Source organism: Vulpes lagopus, chromosome 18, assembly GCF_018345385.1.
Source record: "Vulpes lagopus strain Blue_001 chromosome 18, ASM1834538v1, whole genome shotgun sequence".
In the NCBI taxonomy this organism is placed as follows: domain Eukaryota; kingdom Metazoa; phylum Chordata; class Mammalia; order Carnivora; family Canidae; genus Vulpes; species Vulpes lagopus.
The window spans coordinates 14,403,517-14,426,563 of NC_054841.1; the positions used below are offsets into that span (position 1 = coordinate 14,403,517).

The 23,047-nt window shown below is 47.8% G+C and overlaps 1 protein-coding gene across 6 annotated transcripts; it reads right to left on the reverse strand.

The window, feature by feature from the left end:
• Nucleotides 1-2,096: 2,096 nt before the first annotated feature.
• On the reverse strand, nt 2,097-12,589 carry CD40 (CD40 molecule). Of its 6 annotated transcripts, none has more exons than XM_041733028.1 (9): nt 12,393-12,586; nt 9,263-9,341; nt 8,803-8,928; nt 8,396-8,542; nt 7,949-8,042; nt 5,316-5,377; nt 3,417-3,503; nt 3,245-3,273; nt 2,097-2,673 (listed from the first exon to the last, which is right to left on the reverse strand). In XM_041733028.1, the coding sequence occupies exons 1-9, from the start codon at nt 12,441-12,443 to the stop codon at nt 2,536-2,538; spliced, it is 813 nt and encodes a 270-aa protein (XP_041588962.1). In that variant the 5' UTR covers nt 12,444-12,586; the 3' UTR covers nt 2,097-2,535. The 6 variants fall into 6 exon arrangements, with proteins under 6 accessions (XP_041588962.1, XP_041588961.1, XP_041588960.1 ...); XM_041733027.1 differs by having other exon boundaries at nt 2,097-2,685; nt 12,393-12,584; XM_041733026.1 differs by having other exon boundaries at nt 3,405-3,503; nt 12,393-12,584.
• Between the last annotated feature and the right edge of the window lie 10,458 nt (nt 12,590-23,047).

Sequence of the window (23,047 nt, forward strand, 5' to 3'; positions counted from 1 at the left end):
TCTCATGCATGAGCTCTGCTGACTCTTAGGGGGAGCCCCTCCCAGAAAGACTCTGTGTGATAAGGAAAGAATCCAGGTAGTTTATTCGGAGATTGAACTCAAGCACCAGTGGGGGGCATGATGGTGGAGTGGAGACAGGGGAGGGAAGGAAACCAGTGGCCGAGGGGCACCTGGGGCTTGATCCTGCTAGGAAACCTAGGAAAACCTACACTGCCCTTCAGATTTGTCCCTTCCAAGGGCAAGGAGGCTGGGGCATCTATCCTCCACCTTTCATTTCTATTTGGTTGAGAGTATTCTGGGGGCATTAACTCTCCGGGGTATAGCTGACCCTCCGCATACCTGCACTAAGCATGCTTTAGAGACCAGGGAAAGCCCCCCAGGCAATCCATCCCTAGTGCTCCTAATAGGAAACTGTGGGAGGGCGGTAGTTCTCAAAGTGTGGTCCCTGGACCACCAGCTTGAGCATCACCTAGGGAACTTGTTAGAAATGCAAATTACTGAGCTCCAACCCAGACCTACTCAATCAAACACTGGCCATGAGCCAATCTTTTAATAAGTCTGATAGGTGGTTCTGACCTCTGCTCAAGATTGAGAACCTCTGACCCAGGAGAACACAAAGAAGACTCAATACCCCCTATTTTAAAAAAAAAGAAAAAAATACCCCCATTAGGGGTATGGGGTATGGTCTCCATTTGCCAGATGAGGAAATTAAGCTCCTCAGAGATGAAAATGACACACCCAAGGTCACACATCACACAGACAATAGGTGACTGAGGACGGTCTTTTGCCTCTTTCCACCATACTGCCCTGCACTGAAGTAAGTGACACTAGGATTTGGACTCTAGGTAGAGGATAAGGGTGCAGTCCCAAAGCTCCTCTTTCTCCACCCCGCAACCACCACTTTGTTCTGCTTTCTAAACCAAATGTCTCCACCTGGTTCATCCAAATGGTTCTTAAAGCTCTTCTGGGATGTCTGCCAAGCCAGGTGCCCTTCTCTTGGCTCTCAGCTGCCCCCAGTCTCCATCCAGGACAAGCCCTCTCCACCCTCACCCTCCAGCCAGAAGGACATAATGGGGGAATCCAAGGCAGCTTCTTGCTGGGGAAAAGGTTGAGATTCCCTGGGTTGAACCAGCCTGGTCTCATCCTCACCATGAATTTTTGTCCAGGAGCTTTGTGTGGCTCTTCCCTCTCCTTGTCCTATAACCTCCCTCCTTTCCCCTCCCCTCCTCTCCCCTCCTCTCCTCTCCCTTCCCCTCTGCTCCCACTCCATCTGCTGCTCCTCCTGGCTAGGCTCCCCCTCAGTTGGCACAGCAGGAAAAGAGAACAGGATGGTTTATTTTTATCCTAAGATACTGCTGGGGGGAAGGGGGCACCATCTGACCAAGAAGCAGGCAGCTCCTGTAGCAGTTGGGAGGTCAGAAGGAAGTGGGAGGCCCAGGACCTCCCCAGGAAGGAGCTACAGATGTAGGTTCCAGAGAGCAGGAAAATCTGGAAGAAGCAGCATAGGACCGAGAGTGGTGAGCTTTGAGTGGCACCACTGAGAATTGCTGTGTGACCACAGGCAAGTCCCTTTACCTCTCTGGGCTCCCATTTTCACCTCTGTTAAAGAGGGATGTGGACCCTGCCTGCCCTCAAGGCTGTTTTTTTATGAACATGCATAAAATGAGGAGAGCGTTTTCCAAACACAATGCCAAATGTGAGCACACATGGAAACCGCCCCAGAAGGGCAGCAGCCTGGGGACGTTCTTATTATCCTCAGCAAGTGCCCTAATTCTGTGAGCCTGACAGCAAGTGAAACAGCTCATGTCACTCAGCATTTCCACCCCCATTTTCCTTTATACATGTTTGATGACTTTTTAATTATATAAGCATTAAATGGACTCACTTTCCTTTTGGGGAAAAAAGTCAAACCTTCTTTTAACCCTTCCCCAATGCTTCTCCCCCAACCCAGATATTACAACTCTTAAAGCTGTGCGTTTCCTGTGTATCCTTCCAGAACACTTGTCATATCTACATATCCCTTAGTGTGTTATGTTTACACACATCATATTGTTTGGGGGCAGGTGCTTTAAAAAAAAATTTTTCCATACCCATCATTCTGCAACCTGCTTTTTTTTTTTTCACGACAGTGTTTCTGAGATCCTGTTGTATAAATATATTACAAATTTTATTTAGCCAGTCCCCTGCTGCTGAACAGCTAAGTGGCCTCCAGTTGTCCACTGTCACAAACAATGCCACAATGGCTCTTCGTGTGTCTTCCTGGGCTCGTAGAAACCACCGTGATATACACCTCAGGGCCCTGAAATGCTGGGTTGGTGGATATTACTATCTGGCCCCCCAAAAGTTTCATCTCCATCTTTAAAAGCAAGTTGGGAGGTGGAATGGGCTCCAGGGGTGGGGTGGAAGGTTCTCTGTTTCTGCAGCACAGGGGTGCAGGCAGAGGAGCACCGCCCCTTCATGCCCCTCCAGCAGCTCCAGGCTCTCCGGCCACACGCCCACTCTCCCACGCTGTCACACTCCTGGGCACACGCTGCCTCACACTCTCTCCTGCACGGAGATGCGGCTCTCTTTGCCGTCCTCCTGGGTGACCGGCTGGCACCCATGTAAGGTCTCTTGCACCGGAGCAATGGAGTGCGGGGGCATAGGAAATTCCTCCAAGTCCTCCACAGGGTCCTGACACATAACCTTAGGGCAGCCAAGGTGTGAGGTAGCCAACCCCCCCCCCCCCCCCCCCCCAACACCTCTGAGTAGCCTTTCCCTTAGGAGACCCCTCCCCCAAACACAAGCCCCCTTCCCCTTTCCCAAAGGGAGGGTGGGTGCTGATTCAATGGGTGCCTCCTGCCCCCTGCTGGCCACACAGAGAGCATTGAGAAGCTTCCAGAGTGGAAGTCAGTGGATCCGAGGAGCTGCCCCACCAACCCCCACCCAGTGACCTGGCACCAACGCCCCCAGAGACATGGTTCCCCATGTATTAAATGCCAGGAAACATCAGATTTTGCAAACGGTGCCAGGGCTGCCGCATGGGGAGACTAACTCTGGAGATGAATGTAGGTTGGTGGTGCAAGGGGGTGAAGGGGAAAAGCCCTGCAGCCCAGCACTGGGAGTGAAAGTAGCTAATTCTGCTGCCTCCCCACTGGCCACAGGGGCAGATTCTGAATCAGTTGTACTGCTATAGAGGCAACAATGAGTCAGGCTTTCTTTCCAGTTTGCCAAAACCCTGAGCTGTTTCCCAGAGCTAACCTACCTTATTCTCTGGCTTCTTGACCACCTTTCCTAGAGAGACAGAGAGAGAGAGAGAGGAAAAACAAGATGGGATGGGCAGTTGGTGAAGCCAAATCAGGAAACAGGTGCCCAGTTCTACGGTACCATCTCCTCCCTCCCTCCTTCCCTCATTGTCTCCCCACCTGGGGACTCACGGATGCAGGCAGACAGCAACAGGACAACAAGCAGGACCCCCATCATGATGGGGATCACCACTAGGGCTCTTATCCGAGGCTGGGGACCTGGAGAAATCAAGACTTCAATGATGGCTCCCCATCAGCAGCAGCCCCTGCCCCCATGCCCAAAGCTGCTGCACCTGGCTATACTCTAAAATCCTTCCATGCCTGAACTTATCTAAAATCAGGGGATTCAAACAGGTGGCCCTGGCAAAAATGAGGCCAGGTGTGTTTAGTGTAACCAGCACATTAAAAAAGAATTCTTGAAATATTTTTCATCTTTTTAAAGTTAGGGGATTGCATATTTAATATCAAGATATCTGGTTTCTCTAAGAAGTTTTGAAAGATCCAGAGACAGTGGGCCGGTAGCCCCACCTGGCACCCCTCGCCAGAACTGAGGAGTGGCAGCTGTCTCCACCAGCTCACCGCATGCCCCATCCCTCCCTACTCTGTGCCCAATGCTGAGGTCCATCAGCATTTGTTACAGAGGAAGGGGGCGGGGGAAAGTAAAGTGTTTCTTAGGCCTAAGACTCTATCCTAAATGGAAATATGAAGGAAAGACCAGGGACTAGGGGAAGGCAAGTGAAGCACTCATCTTGGGACAAAATCTAAGGGGACAACAAAAAAACTCAGTAATCAATATAGTAATATTGATAATATTTTAATGTCATGTTTTGAAAAATCATATCAACAAACTATGGCCCACATGTCGGCTGCCTTTTCTTTCTTTTTTTTTTTTTAAGATTTTATTTATTTATTCATAGAGACACAGAGAGAAAGAGAGGCAGAGACACAGGCAGAGGGAGAAGCAGGCTCCATGCAGGGAACCCGACATGGGACTCGATCCCGGGTCTTCAGGATCACACCCCAGGCTGCAGGCGGCGCTAAACCGCTGTGCCACCGGGGCTGCCCTCGGCTGCCTTTTCTAAGAGTTATACATTTATTTGAGAGGGAGAGATAGAAAGAGAGATAGCACGAGTGGGGGAGGGGCAGAGGGAGAGGGAGAGAATCTCAAGCAGACTCCCCACTGAGTGGGGAGCCCCACACAGGCTCAATCTCATGACCCTGAGATCATGAGCTGAGCCGAAATTGAGATCATAGCCTGAGCCAAAATCAGGAGTCGGACGTTTAACCAATTGAACCACCCAGGCATCCTTGACTGCCTGTTTTTTTAAGTAAAGTTTTATTGGAACCAGGGCTGGGATTAAGCTGAGGCAAGTGAGGTGGGGCTGGATCACAGGGTTTGTTTGTTTTGTAAATTTTGATATTTTGTTCATTATGGACTTTTTTTTACATTAGCTTTGATTTTTTAAAAACATGTATTAAATGTTATTTATCTTGATGACTGCATTTTCCTGGCACCTCCTTAAATACTGTGTCCAAGGCAAGTGTCTCACTCACCTCACTCCAGCCCCAGCCCTGCCAAGGGGAGAAAAACAGAGTGTCTCTGTCTTAGCTGTGACTTTTCAACTCATTAACATGACCTGCCCATCCTTGAGTCTGTGATTGTGCTGTAGGTCAACCTCCTCATTCTAAAATCAAAACCGAGGTCCCGAGAGGAACAATGTCACACCACATTGGTGCTTGAGATGCATGGTGGCAGCAGATCATTGACAGAACACGTCCAAAGTACAAGAACCCATGCCAGGCACTTATCCCAAACTGCTAAGGGAACTGCTGTTATCATCCCATTTCACAGATGAAGAAACTGAGGCTCAGAGTAAGGAGGTGACTGGCCCAGGCAAAGCTGGGATACCTCAACCCCAAAAAGCTGCCTCCTCCTCTCATGTCACCTGCTCTCCCTCTTTCACCACCAGTGTTCCCTTTCAGTTCCCTGCCTCCCGGGCCTGCTGCCAGGGCCCATTCCCCAAGACTCACCACAGATAACATCAGTCTTGTTAGTTCCCGCCTGAACCTTCACCAGGCCTTTGGTTTCACAGCTGTGCACAGACAGATGTGCACACACACACACACGAGGAACAGAAAGAAAGAGAAGTTAAATTTCCCCAACCACAAGATTTCCAACCCGAGGGAGACCGTCAAAACCAACAAGTTCAGGTTCACTGAGCATGGATGGTATGCAGCCTCCTATGCTGATTATTATGGGAATGACACAGACTCTGTTCGCATGGAATTCATGAGAGCAGAGAAAAAACATCTTAAAGGAGGAATAATCAGTTGGAGAGTCTCTAATGAGTGCCATGCTTTGTCACATAGGCTAAAGTGAACTGGGACTCATTCAGAGAAGGGGAGACAAAGCCCACAATAGCTGGAATAGAGGTGTAATGAGTTCAGTCCTAAGGCAGGGCTTCTCAGTCTCAGCCCTACTGCATTTGGGGCCACATCTCTCTCTATTGCAGGGCTATCCTGTGCTCTCGTAGGATGCTCAGCAACATGACTGGCCTCTACCCTCAAGATGCCAATAGCAGCCCCTCCCCAGTTGTGACAACCAAAATATCTCCATATATTGCCAGATGTGCCCCGGAAAGAAGAATTGCTCCATTGAGAACCTGTGGGTTAAGGGTTGTCCAGAAAGCCTGCCCTAGTGGAAGCAAGATCTGAGTGGCCCTGAAGGATGTAAATTTAGACCAGCAGCACGTTCTGGCTAAAGCAAGACAACGTGATTTGAAGGATTCGGTGATGGGGGGTGGGGAACATGCCAGATGAGGTTAGGGAACTATGCAAAATTGGGCTTTAGAACTAGAGCACTGGTAATCAGCCATGAAGGTTTCAACCGGATTCAGCTGGTAAGTTGCATCAGCATCCAACCAGATGACTACCCAGTGACAGCACTCAGGGGGCCAGAGAGCTCACAGGAGAAATTATGGAAAAGTGGACAGCCAGGAGGCCCTTGCAGGCATCTCGATATGGGATGATCAAGACATGGTCCCAGGAGAAGTAGATAGAAGAGAACATCACCAAGAAATTTACTTCTAAAGTGGGAAAAAAGCTGAAAAGCTTCAAAGAAAGCACATACATACCAGTGCTTAGGCATCTAACAGACATTCCTATGTGTTTTTTCTTCATGCCTTGTGAGATGAAAGTCATTCGCATTTTCCAAACGAGGGCACCAAGGCCCAGAGGGTCACACACTTATTGTAGAGTCACGTCCTTTCTAAGCTGTTCTGAGGCTGGAACCCAGAGCTCTGATTCTACTAACCAAGATGCCCCCAGGTTATCATTCAACATTTATCAGTAAAGATTTATTGAGCACCTACTGTGCATTGGGCATTGTTCTGGGCATAAGGAATGCATCATTGGAAGGGAAAAAAAAAAGCCAACTCTCTACACTGAAGGAATCTGCAGTCTACTGGAGCAAGGCAGAAGGAAACAAATAATAAAGTATATATGGAATACTAGTATTTGTGTGGAAAATACATGTGTCTGCATGTGTATGTGTGTTTATTTGTTTGTACATAGAATCTCTGGAAGGACACACAAGGAACAGTAGCTGCCTCCAGGGAGGACCAAGTGGCTGAGGAACAGAGTGAAAGGAGACTTATCACCATAGGCCCTTTTGTGCCTTGTATCCCATGAGCCTGTCTTACCCATTTTTTAAGAATTAAGTGTAAACAGTTAATTAGGCATATGTTTAAGGGTATTCCAGACAGGAGAGTTTGATGCAAGAGAACAGACGGTGTTGAGGAGATTACAAAGTAGCATGCGGAAAGCAGTCAGGAAGTGGAGCTGGAAGGTTGGGGCCCGTGCGAAGGAGTCTGGGTTTCGTCCTCAAGACACAGAGAGCCATGAAGCATTTTAAATAGGGAGTGCCGTGATCCAAAATACACTGTAGAAAACTCACTTTGGCGAGAGGGTGCAGAGAGAGAGCAGAGCCAGGGAGGCCGGTGAGGAGGTGAAAGCACCATCCAGACCACAGTGATGACCGTGAAGATAATGAGATGGGATCCCAAAACATCTGGAAGACCAGATGGACAAGATCTGGTGACTGCTTCTGGAGGGACCATGGGACAAGTGCCCAGACCCATGGGACTGTCTTCCCACAGGGTGAGAGGGGTGGGCAAGTGAGCCCATTTGGTGCCTGTGGATCACCTGCATGGAGGTGGACCCTCAGTGGTGGCATGTGATTGTCTGGGACCTAGGACACAGATCGAGATGTTATTTGGGAACCATGGATACAGATGAGATGCTCAGGGGAGGTGGGCATAGTGATTGGAGAGTAAAGCCTAGAACAAAGGCCAAGGAAACCAGGTTGGAGAAGCAGAGGAGGGGTAGAAGGAAAGCAAGATAGGTGCCGCGGTGCCCCCAAGAAGGGAGTTTCATGAAGATTGAGAGATCAGCAGCATCTGTTACCACCAGAGATACACCAGGCAAAAAAAAAAAAAAAGCTGAAAAATGGCCTTTTGGTCAGCCACGGGGATACTTTAGAAGTTCTATGAGTCCACAAGCGTGTGGACATGGGGAGCAGGGCCTAAAGGACAGGTGGCCAGATAGAATGGAAGTAGTCTCACGTCCCTCTTATGGCAGGAAACACAAGGAATGAATCTTTGTACCTTGTCCAAGGGTGACACTTTTCCAAAGCAGAAGACACATTGGAGAAGAAGCCGATGGGGCAGGGATCGCAGACGGTATCAGAAACCCCTGTAGCTGGAAGGGAGGAGGTGGCATTCGTCATCACAGTGGACCACCTGTCCAGCTCTCAGGGGAACTGGTGGATAGGCAGGGCAGGAAGAACTGCCTATGTCACTGGCTGTCCCCCAGCACAGAGCTTCCCTGACCGCTGCAGTCTCTAGGAAGCCTCCTCCCACTGCCCTCCCAAGGCAGATACCCAGGGCTGGAGGCAGGATGAGAAAGGTTCCATTTCCTGCTCACCAAGCGGAGATACCAATGCAGGTGGGTCCCTCCGCCTCCAAGGCTGAGTGCCCACGGCCCACCCCCTCACCTGGAGCCTCAGCTCCTCTCTCCTGCCTGAGGAGCTGATTCCCAGACAGGCCACATACCAATCTGTTTGACTCCCAGGCCAGGGGGGCACAGGCTGTGCATGGTGCAGCTCTCACAGGCAGCGTTGGTACAATGCAGACCTTCATCGCATGTGCAAGTGGTGTCTGTTTCTGACGTGCCCTCCTTCTCGACATGGAGCCCTAGGTCTGAGTAGAGATGGCAGGAAGGATGAGGACCTCTTACCAGTCATCCTCGGGGGATCTGCTCCTCACACATCCTGCTTTTATTTCCTTAGACCCTCTTCCAAGTATGGGTGGGAATCAAACTGTTTAACAAACAGTACAACCCAGACTGCAGCCAATCAGAATCGACCTTGACTAGAAAAAAAAGCTAAGGCTGCATTGTCAGGAATGAGCTAGACTATCAGCCTAGCTCCCGCTCACCCCTTCCCCAGCAGCCCACGCACTGGGGTCGCAGTATTTGTGCTGGTGACAGTGTCTCTCTGCGTTCCAAGTGTCTAGGAATTCGCCTGTTTGGCAACGAGTGCATTCCGTGTCAATGGTATGTAGGCAGTCATTCACCAGTTTCTCTCCTGCAAAACATTGGGAAATGAGATGGCTCCCGCCAGCTCAATGAGTCAGACACTTACCAAAAACTGAACAGACTGGGGTTTTAGGGCGAAGGGGTTCAAAGATGACTTTCTCGGACCCTTCCAGACTCCATAGTCTGTTGGGATTCATGGGAGAGATTGGAACCCTGGTCCTGGGTAGGCAGAGAGGGAACCCAGAACATTCTGACAGCAGGGCAGGGATGGGAAGACTCGCAGGAGTCATTTAAGACTCGAGTTGACAGCAGACACTTGGAGTCTGCCTCTGCCAGCAAACTAAGAAGGGTCGCACTCTGGGGCCAAGGGTTTAGCAGCTCACCTGGTGGGCACATATTACAGCACTGACTGTCTACTAGGTATTGCTTTTCTCTGCATGCAGTGCGTGGTTCTGGGTAGACCTAAAAACAGAATTGGGTGATTTGAGGGGATCTTGAAATCTCTGCTGCAGCCTCTATGGCAGGAAATCAGCCAGGACAGAGGTTAGAACTGAAGTGAAGTCCAAAGCAGAAAAAATGGAGCCTGCATATTGCTTCGTGTGTTTGTTTTTAACTAAACTGCCAACTGATGTGATTATAAAAGCACCCAGAGGATCGGTCTGGCATTTTACAAAGCGATTGCGCTGGAACATCACAATATTCTCTGAACTAAACAGATCTGCCTTTTGGCTTGACTCCTGAGTCTTTCCTCCTCCCAAAGACCCAGAAGCACATGAAGGCTCCCGTACCTCCCCTGGAGTCCTGAGGCTGTCTGGCTTCAGCTAGTCCTAGTTCTGGCTGGGGCTATATTTAGTATTTGGCCGCTTCCTTCTATTCTTTTGCTCCCCACCCCTTTCCCCTCTCCAAACCCTCGTCATCTGATCATCCAACGCCTCCCTGACGAAATGTCAGGACTGTGAAGCTGGCAAGATAAAACCCATTGCTTTTGCTTTACAAATGGTAAGCTGAAGGTCCAGGGAGGCTGAGGCACTTGCCCACAGCCACACAGAAATAGAATCCGATGAGAACTCTGGTCTCAATACTCCCCCATCTCCATCAACTTAGGTCTTGACTGTACTATTTTTATTCCGTCCAGTTACCAGCCATGCTATTAATTACTTCTCATTAATTTAAGGGCATCGATTTTAAATGTAAACCTTATAGCATTGCCATGAGAGAAGAGCCAGTATCACTTCTCATAAATAAAAGGTAACCCTAAAAATAAATTCAACTTCAGAAGCACAGCAATGTTATTAAAACCCAGCTGGTTGCTCTGCTTGCTGACAGGCCTCTTCTCCAAGCTCACTCTTGGTTTTTGTTTAAGAAGGAGGTTTTGTTTAAAAAGGAGGATTAGCAAGTGCTGGAGAGGTTTTAACTATATTCTAGCTCCGAGACTTCCTCCTTGAAAAAAATGAGAAGGATTTTAATAAAAGTATAAAGTGAATTTTTGTTGTTTAGTTCTATATCCACGTGTTCCCTAAAATCATGCCACACTTTGGGAACAGCCAGTGAAAACGAACATAGGCTTGAAAGTCAAAGCGCTTAAGGCTCCGATCTTGCCTTTGTAACACTTACTAGTTATTTTGTTTCTCATAGCCTCAGTTTCCATATCTCTCAAATGGGAGTATTGACCACTCCATGGATAAGGTTGTGAAAATAGGAATGAATACATGTATGCAGCCTAGCACAGTAGCTAGCCCATAGTAGAGGCTCATTAAATAGTAATTTCAATTACCATAAATATGTAGCAAATATCTGCTGGGATGACTAACACTCTGGATTCTGCCTAATTGGTGGCTCTCATTCAGCCTGGGTGAGAAAACTACTTAGAATCACCTTACTCCAAATGGGGAGGGAAATATAAAGGTCTGTTGTTTCTTCCTGCAACCCTATGGACTTTCCCACCAGACTCCCAGTGCAACGGAAGTCCTCTGTGCCATTTTCAAACCCATGAGAAATACAGCTCCTTCTCTGAAGGTTTGTCAACCCTCAGTTCCTGCTCCATAGCTCCAGTCCTTCTGACACAAAGCATCTCAGGACCAAGGCTCCCAGAGGCAGGCTCTGGAATCAGGCAGAGGTAGACTTATATCCAGGTTCCACCTAACTATGAGAACTTTGGCAAGTTATTTCCTCTCTCTGAGCCTCAGTTTGCTTATCTGTATAATGGAGGAGTTGAAAAAATCAGACCAAGAATGCATGCATGTAAAGCGTTTTGCTGAGAGCCTGACACACGGGAAGCTCTCAAAAGTAGCCCTTGCCATTGTCACCACCCAGTCTACCTGGAGCCAAAGTTGGCAGTATGCTCATGAGAAGCCCAGATCACCCTTCACCTTACCTCCCCTGGCTCTTCCTCCAATCAATCCCTCCTACAAGACTCCTCCTCCTCCTCTCTCCAGCTCCACCTTCTTCCTGCCTCCTTTTTTCCTAAGTAAGAACCATGGCTTAGAGTGAAAATGAAAGCTCTGGGAGCAAAGCAGCTTCCCCACTGACTCTCTTCCCTTGCTGCTGACTCCCCTCCCCAACCCCTCCAAGGGTCTTTCCTACTCAGCCTTCAGTGCCAGAAACTACAGCCCTTGAAACCAGTGGGGGGGCCAGAGGGGCTGGGATGAGAGGGGCAGGTAGTTGGGGAATTCCCAGCCTCCAGAATGAGGAACTACAAAAATACACTTAAACAAAAAGTGAGTCAAGTGTGGGCTTCTGAAAATCCCGGAGACATGCTTGGTTGGGCATAACTGAGACTTTCTGGTACCTGGAGAAACCCCTGCTGGTCTCCTAACCCTTTCTTGGGTCCCACTAACTCTTCACCACCACCACCCCCAGGGGTCCTCTATGTCATCTTAAATTCAATGAGGCAGCGACACAGCCTTGGGTATTCCTCCTAGGTTGGATCACCCAGGATTGTGGGGTAGGGGTGGGAGAGTTCAAAGTTCCTTGCCTTCTTAAAGAAGCACCCACGCTTGTTCCCACAAGATGCTCTGGAAGAAGGCAGCCCCAGATGGCCAGACTATGATAACCACTCACAAGAGGCTAGCATCTGTCCACAACGAAAAGGAACAGGAAACCGGCCAGATCCGCCTCTTCCCTTGTCCGGCCTCCCTTCTCGCCTCTGAAACCCCTCACCAGTCTTCCCCAGGCGGCCAGCCTCTGAGGCAAACCCAAACTTCAGTCTTTTGACCAAATAAAGGCTTGAGGCTCCCCAAATCCCAACCCCATCCACGCCGGAGATGCACATTTCTTGCAGTGCCCCTAGTTCGCGCCCTCTGTAGGCTACCTGGGACCCCAACCTGGAAGGAGACAGAAGCAGCCTACCTGGTCCAGTCGGGACCCGAGGTATCTTACCCAACTTCTACCTACGCTCCTGTCCCCCCAAAATCAACTGGGAAGGTCCCGTCCCCGAAATATTGCTTCTCTTCCCATTTCCCCACTCTCAAGTCCCCAAATCCCCTTTCGGGTCGGAGCAGAAGCTCAACTCACGGTGGTCAACAAGGAGCCCCAGAAGAGACAGCGCAGAGGCAGGAGAACCATGGCGAGGTGAATAGCAGGCGGTGGAGTAGGGGCGCGGGGACCGTCTCTAGTAACTCCCCAGCCCCTGCCCCCGCCTGCCCCGCCCAGGAGATGGGCGGGGTCTTCGGGGACCAACCGTGGCCGGCTTCGTTGGGCAGGGCGGAGCTCCTCTCCAGGACCCTTAGCGCCGGGAGTTCCCCTGAACATTCCCGGGAGTCTAACTGTCCCGGGAATTTAGGGACGCGCTTTAGGCGCAGTGGAGGGCGCGTGGGCCCAGGAAGAGCACTTCCTCCTCGCCCCTGGGGCCCAGAGGCCACGCTGAAGAGGACAGAGAGCTGGCAGTCTTCCCGGAAGGCTAAGGGATAGACTAGAGATCCCCACGTGCTGGGAAGATGCCCCAGGGACCACCCCCACGGTTCTTCCCCGCAGCCTCCGGGAATTCCAGCAGAACCGAAAGTGTCCCCACCGCGGATGGAGAGGCCTGAGGAAGTTCCCTCCATCCCTGCAAACGGGAAGGCCACCGCTGGGGCTCGGGTGACATTTCAAGGAAAAGAGTTAGTTTCCCAGCTTAAAATTTCGCTCTCTTTCAAAGGAAATTCCCTCAAGGGGGCACCGCGTCCCAGCCTCCGCATCCATCCATCCATCCATCCATCCATGCATCTATGCATCCCCACCAGAGTCTATTCCATCCCATTCCCGGCCGGTGCCTGGAGAGAGGCACTTAGAGTAGTAGTACATCAACCTTTCGTGGGATTGTAGGACCCACGAGAATCTCAGGGGACTCGGGACCCTCTCATTCTGCAGCAATCCCGACACCCCTGTGCCTACATTTCCTGGGTTCTGGCTTCTAAGCGGTTCTTCAACCAGTGTTAGCACTCTCTATTCAGTAGCATCAAACCCCTGAATTCTATTCTAGGCTCTTCCTCTGATGGATTGAGTTTTGTTGAGCCTCAGTTGTCCCCAATGGAACCTAAGGAACTTGAACTAGACAGGTGTTGGGGTGATGAGGGTTCCAAGTTCTGCATTTCTGGACCAGGCCAAAAGGCCAGCTGCATAGATCAGGGAGGATGGGAGAGGAACGTGCTGCTAACCCCACCCTCCTGGTTCAGCCACAAAGGGCATCCTCCTTTCCAACACATCTGCTACTCATTCAGAGGCTCATCATCTCTCACCTAAGCTGTCCCATTGGTCTCACTCCTTCACTAGGCCCCTGTTGAGGCGCTACCAAGACCCAGGCAACTCTCAACTAACCCTCCCCCACACTCTCCCCCTCTCATTGTTCATCCTGGTCAGTTCTCTTTGCAAAAGCCAGATCTGATCTGATGAGGACACTTCCCTGCTGAAAAACGGCTTTGGGCTCCCCCATCCTCAGGATGGTCCAGACTCTTTCTCAGGGCACAGCAAGCCCTCCTCCACTCTATCCCCACCTGTCTCTCCAAGTTCACTCCCCTCCATGTCCTCCCATCCACACTGGCTTCCTCTATACTCTCCTCCCCATTTTCAAACAATCTTTTCTCCTTTTCTTTTCTTTTTTTTTTTTTTTTAAGATTTATTTATTTATTCATTCAGAGAGAGCGAAGAGAGAGGCAGAGACACAGGCAGAGGGAGAAGCAGGCTCCATGCAGGAAGCCCGATGCAGGACTCGATCCTGGGTCTCCAGGGTCACAAACCCCGGCTGCAGGCGGCGCTAAACCGCTGCGCCACCGGGGCTGCCCTCCTTTTTTTTTTCTTTAAGATTTTATTTATTTATTCATGAAAGACCCAGAGAGAGAGGCAGAGATGTAGGTAGAGAGAGAAGCAGGCTCCTTGCAGAGAGCCTGATGTGGGATTCAATCCCAGGGCTCCAGGATCATGACCTGAATCAAAGGCAGACACTCAACCACTGAGCCACTCAGGTGCCCCAAACAATCTTTCCTTCTTACTGTGTCTTGCTGTTTCCTTCTTTCCCTCTCCTTCCTGGAACCAGCTTAAATTTTGCTTCCTCTTCAGTTAAGCTTCCTGTTAACTCCCGGAAATACAGATAGTCGCTCCACCTTAGCCCCTCCCCTGTGTTCCTGCAGCATTGGTATGCTGGACTAGAACTCCATCTGTCTGGCCTCATTGGACTGTGAGCATCTTGAGGACAGGACTGAATACATCCCAGTTCTGGGCATCTAACAGGACACCAATACACATTTGCTGAATGAATAAAAGAGTAAGTGGGTTCAGTAATTTCTCATTCCCAGCACAACCTCCATCAGGAAGGATGTGGGGAGAGGAAGTGCAAAGCTTGTTGGTAGTCACGACACACCTCAAGCTGATGGTCAGATGCCAATAAGCCAGGAACACTTGAAATCAGAGTCCAGAGCACTTCACAAAAGCCACCCAAACATGCTTGGAATGAAGAGAACATTAAACTATCTTTTCCCTTTTAACTGACTTCAAAAAGCAAGCACAGTTTTAATTCCTTTGGGAGGGGGGAGGGCGTTACTATAATAACTTCAGCCATTACTTATTCTTTATTTGCTTGATTCCAAAATTGGGCCCTTCACAAAACTGCCTTGGGAAGCCAGTACACAGAATTAAAACATTAATTATATTATATAAAACGTATCATAGTCGCAATTAAAGCAGCTTAAATTAATGTGTGAAAGAATAAATAGTAGCCTTCGGGTTGCCCCATGGGGCGAAGACCAGATAAGATAAAGGAAGATATTTTAGTATACGCATATCCAAAGAAGACATGTGCTGGCGGCAACAGGCCAAAAGAAGCCATAGAATTTTCCTGGGCTGAGCAGAGTATTCTGGAAGAGGAAAGAGAAAAGATGATTTATGGGGAGTGTGGGTTCAATGACAGGAGTAGGGCAAAGGACATTCCAAAGAGTGGAGATCTAGGATTTTGGAATAACAGGAAATGGCCTTTTCAGCAGTGTGGGGGTCACAGGGCCACGTGGATAGCTAAGAAACAGGCCTGGAGGTCAAGTCCATAGCACAGCCAGAATCTGGTGAGCAGATGATTCTAATATGCAAACTCCATTGTGTTGCTGTTAGGTCTGAAGCAACTCCACAGAGCCCTCGCTCCTTAAGCTCATGGGGTCTTAAGACCATAGGCTCACTGAGCTCCATCTCTAACTGTCCTCCTGCCTTCACCTTTCTGCTCCAGACTGTGCTGTCACCTCTGCCAGAAAGCCCTTCTCTGCTCTGCTTTCTTCAGATCAACCCCATCTTATCTTTCAAGGCTCGGCTCAGGTGCCCCTTCTCTGGAAACCCCGCTGCAACAGCTAGCTACCCCGGAATGTGCACACCTACCTCCCCATACCCTCTCAGAATCCTGCAGCTGCTTGCCTAAGCAAGACTCCAGCCCTACCACACTGTATTTCAATTATTCTGTTTACTTATGGAACCAGTTTACTGAGGCAACACAACTTGATGGGGCATAATAATGAAGCTTTTCCCCCTAATCTCTACCTTCAGCATGCTGTGTTGAATTTCCCTGTTCCATCCCTTAATGACATCTTGGGCAGATTGCATTACTTTTGGATCACTTTCTGTTTTTAAACCTCCATCCTTGAAAGCTTTATTCTCAAACTCAATTTAAATCTCATTTTGTCTTCTCCCTTATTCATCCAAGGGTTGACTTGAGCCAGGATCCTGCCTTTTTGAATAAACGGTGGGGGAGGGGAGCATAGCCTGGTTAGGAAACATGCCCCTGTACCCTCTCTCTTATTGAAATTGGGAGGAAGGAGTGGGAATAGCTCTGCAATAGCCCCCTCTCTGTTGGTTGACCGTGCTTTCCTGACTAACCTGGAGTGGCAAGTGTTCATAAATGGTTTCTCATGCGCCTCATGAGTATATTTCTTGTGGGCTTCTCTACTGCACAGTTTTCTGATGGTGGCCATCCAGTTCAGGCCTGAGCTTCCCTACCCTGCCCTACCACCTCGGCTTCTGCCTCTGGTGGGACCCTGTTGCTCAGCAATCAGCCTGGTTGGGTGGAATGTCAAAGAGCTTAGCTAACTACTGCAGGGTCTCCTTGACTCAGAGAAGCTCACACATCCTGGCCAGCTACTCCACAGTGACTCCTCTCTCCACCTCTCTTTTCCCTTACTCAGACAGGCATGGGGGAACATCAGCAAGTCTACTGCCAAGTAGACCCCCATTGGGGAACAATATCCCAGCATCCTCTTCTTGTCATCACCCTTCAATCTCCAGAAAAGACTACCAAATATAGAGGGGAGAGAAGGGAATTATCTTTCACCATAAACACTATACTCCTCAATAAAACCAAAGAACTCCTCCCTCTCCAGTATTATAATTGAGCAAGGAGGAGGAAAGTGAGCTTTTAGCCAGGAAGTAGAGGGCAGTTCTGCCCTCTTCAGTAAACCTTGCAGGGAGAGCATCTGGCTCCATTTAGAATGTAGGGTACACAGGGCCTATTTGCTTTAGGCTGTGGGACATAGTACCAATTCCTAAGTAACAAGGAATTACATATGTTGGGCCCACTCAGTAATCCTTATGTTGGGCCATCATTCATACCTAACTTGATTCTTGGGGAGGAAGATCTTAGTAGCCTGATGTCCACACAGAGCCCAGGCACATGCTGAAGGCCAAGCAAGTTGTTGAATGAATGTGGGATTATAAAGTAATGAGACTGCAAGGGATCCATCAGGATCTACTTGCTCATTTTCATACTGGGGAGTTCCTCATCTCCACCAGGTGACCAGGCTCTCTAGCTAAAAATCCCAGGCCCAACTGCAAAATTTCTTCTTTCAGCTCAGCATAGTTGGGGTGGGATTTATCAAAGAAAACTAAGAAGCTCAGAAAAGAACCCAACCATAAATTAAAACCCAAGAGCCAGCAAAATAGATGGGTGAGTTGACAAGGTATGGACATTCTTTATCTGGTGAAAGACACCTACTGATTTGGCTGATCCTGATTCCTAGACCTCAGGTCTAGTCCTCAGCCTTCTCAGGCTCTGATGTCTGGAATATGAGATGGCTTAGTTGGGGGAGGGATCCAAATTCTTTACCATGGCCTCAAGATCTTGCATGATATGGTTTCTGCTGACCACTCCCTCCATTCACTCACTTGCTGACTACACCTCAGTCACCCAGGCCTCTCAGTTCCCATTTCAGAGCCTTTGTCTGTGCTGTTCCCTCTGCCTGGAAGGCACCCCGCCCCCATCCTTCATCAGCTGACTCTTCCTCACCATTCAGGTCTCAAGGCAAATGGCACCACCAGAGAGGCCTTCTCTGATAATCTTATCTACAGTGAGTTCCTGTGATGCAACCCACCTTCCCCACTGCTGTCCTCTCTCACAGCACCTGTTCTAGTCAAGATCATCATGGCAAGCAAGAGAAGACAGAGCTGGTGAACTTAGGTAGAAGAGAACATTGTTGGAGGGTGTCAGGTGGCTCACAGAACTGATGGGAAGGCTGAAGGACCAAACTCGGCAGTAGCAACCATGGGAGATGGGACATAATCAAGACTCTGCTACAGAACAAGTCTTACAAACCAGCTCTGTCTTAGCCAACCTCCAAGATGGCCGGCCCCCAGTGACCCCAACCTCCTGGTCTTTACATCTTTCTGTAGTCTTCTCCCTCACTGTGCCAGGGTTGTTCTGCATAACCAACAGAATCCAGAAGAAGTGACAGCATGTCACTTCCAAGATTAGGTCATAAAACTGAGATTTTATGTGGCCTATGTGCTTTGTAGAATATTGTCTCTCTCCCTCACCTTCCCTCTTCCCTGCTTCCCTCCCCCTCTCCCTCTTCCTCCTCTCTTCTTCCTTCTTTTGTCAGGCCCACTGGGGAAGCCAGCCATCCTGTCAGGAGAATACTCAGGCAATCTATGGAGAGGCTCACAATGGGATGCCTGGGTGGCTCAGTGGTTGAGCGTTTGTTTGCCTTTGGCTCAGGGTATGATCCCCAATTCCCCAGGATTGAGTCCCGTATCAGGTTCCTTGCATGGAGCCTGCTTCTCCTCCCTCTTTGTGTGTCTCTGACTCTCTTTCTGTGTCTCTCATGAATAAATAAATAAAATATTAAAAAGAGAGAGAGAAGCTCACATAGCAAGCATCTGAAGCTTCTGGCCATTAGCCATGTAAGAGGAATGGACCCTCCAGCTCCAGTTAAGCCTCAGTTAAGTGAAGCCTAGCTGACAACTTGACTGCAGTTTTATGGGCTCCTAAATGTTTTGTTATTTCAAATCACTAAGTTTTAGGGTAATTTCTTACACAGCAGTAGATAACTAATATAATCAATAAGTGACTCTGTTTTTGTTTTTGTTTTGTTTTGTTTTGTTTTCAAAGAAAGACCCTGCTGAAGGAGGGCATGTTTGATTTTTTTTAAGATTTATTTATTTATTTATGATAGAGAGAGGCAGAGACACAGGAGGAAGGAGAAGCAGGCTCCATGCCAGGAGCCTGACATGGGACTCAATCCCGGGACTCCAGGATCACGCCCTGGGCCAAAGGCAGGTGCCAAACTGCTGAGCCACCCAGGGATCCCCTCAATAAGTGACTCTGAATGTGAGCGTCATTCCCTCCAGTTTCAACATCTTGGGAAGGGATATCAGAATCGCCATGCTTGGTTTACACTCCATATTCTGGCTGCCAGGGGGTAAGAATAACTATCTGTGCCTTGCTGACCCCTGGTGGGTCCTGCCCCACCACCATTCCCAGCAAATAGGAGGGGTGCTCATATGCTAAACAGCCAAAGTAATCCATTTGTACTGCAATGTTCCATCACAATATTAACACTAGTTATATTTCTCTGTGCAGGGTAGCCTTTCTCTCCTTTCCCCTCCTCCTCCTAATTTTGGGCATACAGCAGAGCCCCAGAACTAAATAAAGCAGATACTTTCTTGGCCCAATAGTATAGGAGAAATATCCTCAAAAGTCAAAAGCCTGAGCACCTTAAGAATGCCAAACTCTGGGTTCCTGGGTGGCTGAGTTGGTTGAGTGTCTGCCTTTAGCTCAGTCATGATCCTGGGGTCCTGGGATTGAGGCCCGTGTTGGGCTCCTTACTCGGTGGGGAGTCTGCTTCTCCCTCTGCCCTTCCTCCTTGCTCATAGTCTCTCTCTCTCTCTCTCTCTGTCTCTCTCTGAAATAGATAAATAAAATCTTTTTAAGAAAAAGAGAGAGAGAGAGAGAGAGAGAGAGAGAGGGAATCCCAAACCCTGAGGAAACTTCAGGGCAACCTCTTCTCAATGGATTAATGGGGAAAAATAAAATAAAATTTGGGAATCAGAATCAAAAGATACAGTTCTACATCTTTCCATATAACCAAACCCCAATGAGTAATCAAACCTTTCCTGCTCAAGATATATGTATGAAACAGATACTTTAAAACAGATAAAAAAATTAGCCATGGTCCCATTCCAAAATTAAACAAACACTTTATTTGTACATATCACCTTGTTGTCCTTGTCCAGATGTACCTTCAGATTTTTCTTTCCTGAGGATATCCTAGATTTCCTGTTCTATGTTTTTTCGTAACATATCAAATGTATTATTTCCACTTCTGTATATATCTATTTTTTTCTAAATATCTCTATTGTGGAAATCATTCCAGGTTAGCAGACACAGATCTGACATTTCTTTTTTAATTACTGTGTAATATTCCATGATATGGGCTTGTCACAACTGATTCGATTGTTCTTCTGTTGACATACGACTAGGCAGCATCCAGGTTTTACCACTGCGCAGCATACTGTGACAACATGTACTTGTACCCATATGCTTAGGCATTTGTGCTTCTATTTCTATAGAATAGATTTCTAGAAGTGGAATTTGTAGGTATGTATATTGTGAATGAGAACAGTATTTACAAAACACTTGGGAAATTCACATGTATGAAGAGATCTTTTCATTCTATCACTAGATGTTATCATTCATTTTAATATCTGACAGTTAATGGGTGATGAGAGCCCATGGGCTTTAATTTATATTTTCTTAATTATTAGTGAAATTAAGCATCCTATCAGATGTTTATTAACCATCTGGATTTCCTCTTTCATGAACTAACTGTAGATATCCTTTGCCCATTGTTTTACCAAGTATCTTTTCCCTATCAATTTAATTCTTCCATGTATTCATGCAACAATTATTCATCGAGCAACCACTACATGACACATTGTAGGGTTATAGTTTTGAACCAGGCAAGTCCCAGCCCTAACTAAGAGTTCTTTGTGTGGTTTCAATATTGACTCTTCACCATGTCACACACCTTGAATATCAGCTCAGATGTCTAATTGTACCTCCAGGTTCTCCCCATAACCATGCTCTGGAAGACTGCTAATCTTTATAATTTTAAATTTTATGATGTAAAATACCTAATACCAAGAACCACTAGCCATTAGTTTGTTAGAACAAAAAGAGCACTTAGTACAATCCTATAGGTAACATCTTGCTGGTACCCCACTTTAATGTCCTCCATATTCACTCTTCCATCCCTCCTTCAAGCACCTGCGATCTTCTCCTGAAGGGCCTTTTTGGGCCACAAGAACATATTTAGCTTTTGAGGGATCCAGGACAGAAGTGCCTGGGGGAATGTCCCTGGGAGCAGCCTTCTACTATTGACAGACAAAAAGCTGGTGAGTGAACACCCCAGTTCCCTCCTCCCTTAGGCGGCATAACTCAGAGGTGTGTGTTCTACACTATCTCCCCCATTAAGATTAATCCTCAGTTGTCCATGATGTAACCAGCATATGAACCCACCCTGCGATGGCTTCCTTCCCTCCTGGTTTCACTTCCCCACTCCAAATTAACTGTACTTGCACTTGGGTCATCTTCCAAATTAACTACTTGCACTCAAATCCTTGTCTCAGTTTCTGTTTCTGCAAGACTTCAACTAAGACTCCTTGGTTTGCAGATAAGGAACCAGCAATGGAGGTGGTATAGCTTGATTAGCTTGATGAATAGGAATGTGACCTCTGAAGTCAGAGGTCTGGGTCAAAAACCTGGTTCTGCTCTTGACTGTGGCCTTGAGTAGATTCCTAATCTCTGATTCCTTCTCTGTAAAATTCACATGGTTATTACAAGGATTAAATTAAGTATATCATTTCCTCAAAATAATCAGTAGAAAATTACATTAATCATTAATACTAGAAGGACGCCTGGGTGGCTCAGTAGCTGAGCGTCTGCCTTCAGCTCAGGGAGTGATCCTGGAGTTCCGGGATCAAGTCCCACATCACGCTCCCTGCAGGGAACCTGTTTCTCCCTCTGCCTATGTCTCCACCTCTCTTTGCCCCTTTCATGAAAAAATAAATAAAATCTTTTTTAAAAATCATTACTACTAGAAATATAAGAAAAAATGCATCCTAGAGAGTACAAGTAGCCCACCTAAGGTCACATAGGAAGGTGGGACTCATGTGCCATTTCAGAAGACTCTCATCTTCTGTCTTCCCATGGGCCAGAGATGTCACAGTCATCAGGTTCCACCTGTTCTGGAATTTGAATACCCCTAGACTTAGAGAAGGAATTGAGTATTTATCAATGCTGTCCAACAGAACTTTCTGTGATGATGGAAACACTATATCTGCATCCAACGTGAGAACCACTAGCGAAACTACATGTGCCAATTAAGCACTTGGAATATGGTTAGTGCAACCAAGGAAGTGGACTTTTTCTTTCATTTACTCCTAATAAATGTGAATAGTCACACACAGCTAGCCAGACAGCTCAGGTCTAGAGAATAGGAGTTGGGCAACTATGAGAAGACTCTCTTCTTTTCTTCTCCACCTCTCCTTGCCTGCTACCCCATCTCCCAGCACCAGCTAGTTGGGACCCCCTTTGCGGCACCCTCCACCTTTCCCTCCTTTGTACATGCTGGGTTCTATGGCAGGAAGCAGCAGGGACTGTGACTATGCTATCTATGTATTTTCATACATCCAGAAAGGTAAAACAAGCTCCTTTGCAGTCCCCATGTTGAAAGACAAGACGAATACCTGCTATAAATAAAGCTGAATAAAGATCCTTTTCTAGATGGTTTCCATTGTTCCCTGTTCCCTTATACTATTCATGCTGAGATAATTTCCAGCTTCTCAGACCCTCAATGGTTATAAAACATACCATTACCTCATTTTCACTTCATTAGATTTTCAGGTCACAAGACCACTTTGATCCTTACCAACTTCATCTTTAATGGTTTCAAAATAATAGTGCTTTCCGTTTCAGTGTAAGCCCGATACAGAACTTCCTACTTGTGTATTCTTACATCTCCTGCTTCCCCTTTAACTCTCTCTCTAGACAATAGTGGCTAATGGAGTTTCCCAAATGCCAGTGTGTATTTCACATCCACGAAGATGCGCCCCGCACTGCTCTGTAACCCCACAGTAAGAGCAGTAAAAGCAGTCATTTCTTTCCAAACCGTCTAATCCTGATGGATGGCATGAAAAGGTCCTCCTGAGTCATATATCCGATAAACCATCAGCTCTCCAAAGCTGCATTTCCACAGCACCTTTAATTAACTCTGCAGGGCACAATGGGACAGGTGGGCTCTGGAGCCTGGCAGACGTGGGTTTGAATCCTGACTCTGTTGCTTAGCTGTGGGAAAAATAACTTAGGCTTTTTGAGATTCAGTTTCCACATCTGCAAAGTGGAGGAATGGGATAATTACTTTGCAGGACAGTGGAAGGACTAGATTTCT

Bases quoted from the DNA above. Each gene is read 5' to 3' on its own strand.
- CD40 (XM_041733031.1), bottom strand. From the start codon at position 12,443: ATGGTTCTCCTGCCTCTGCGCTGTCTCTTCTGGGGCTCCTTGTTGACC. The intron at 8,929-9,262 runs GTGAGCTGCTAA...AATGTTTTGCAG, and splicing joins CTGTAATATGTGCCCACCAG to GAGAGAAACTGGTGAATGAC. The intron at 2,686-3,244 runs GTAGGTTAGCTC...GGCTGCCCTAAG, and splicing joins TCAAGAAGCCAGAGAATAAG to GTTATGTGTCAGGACCCTGT.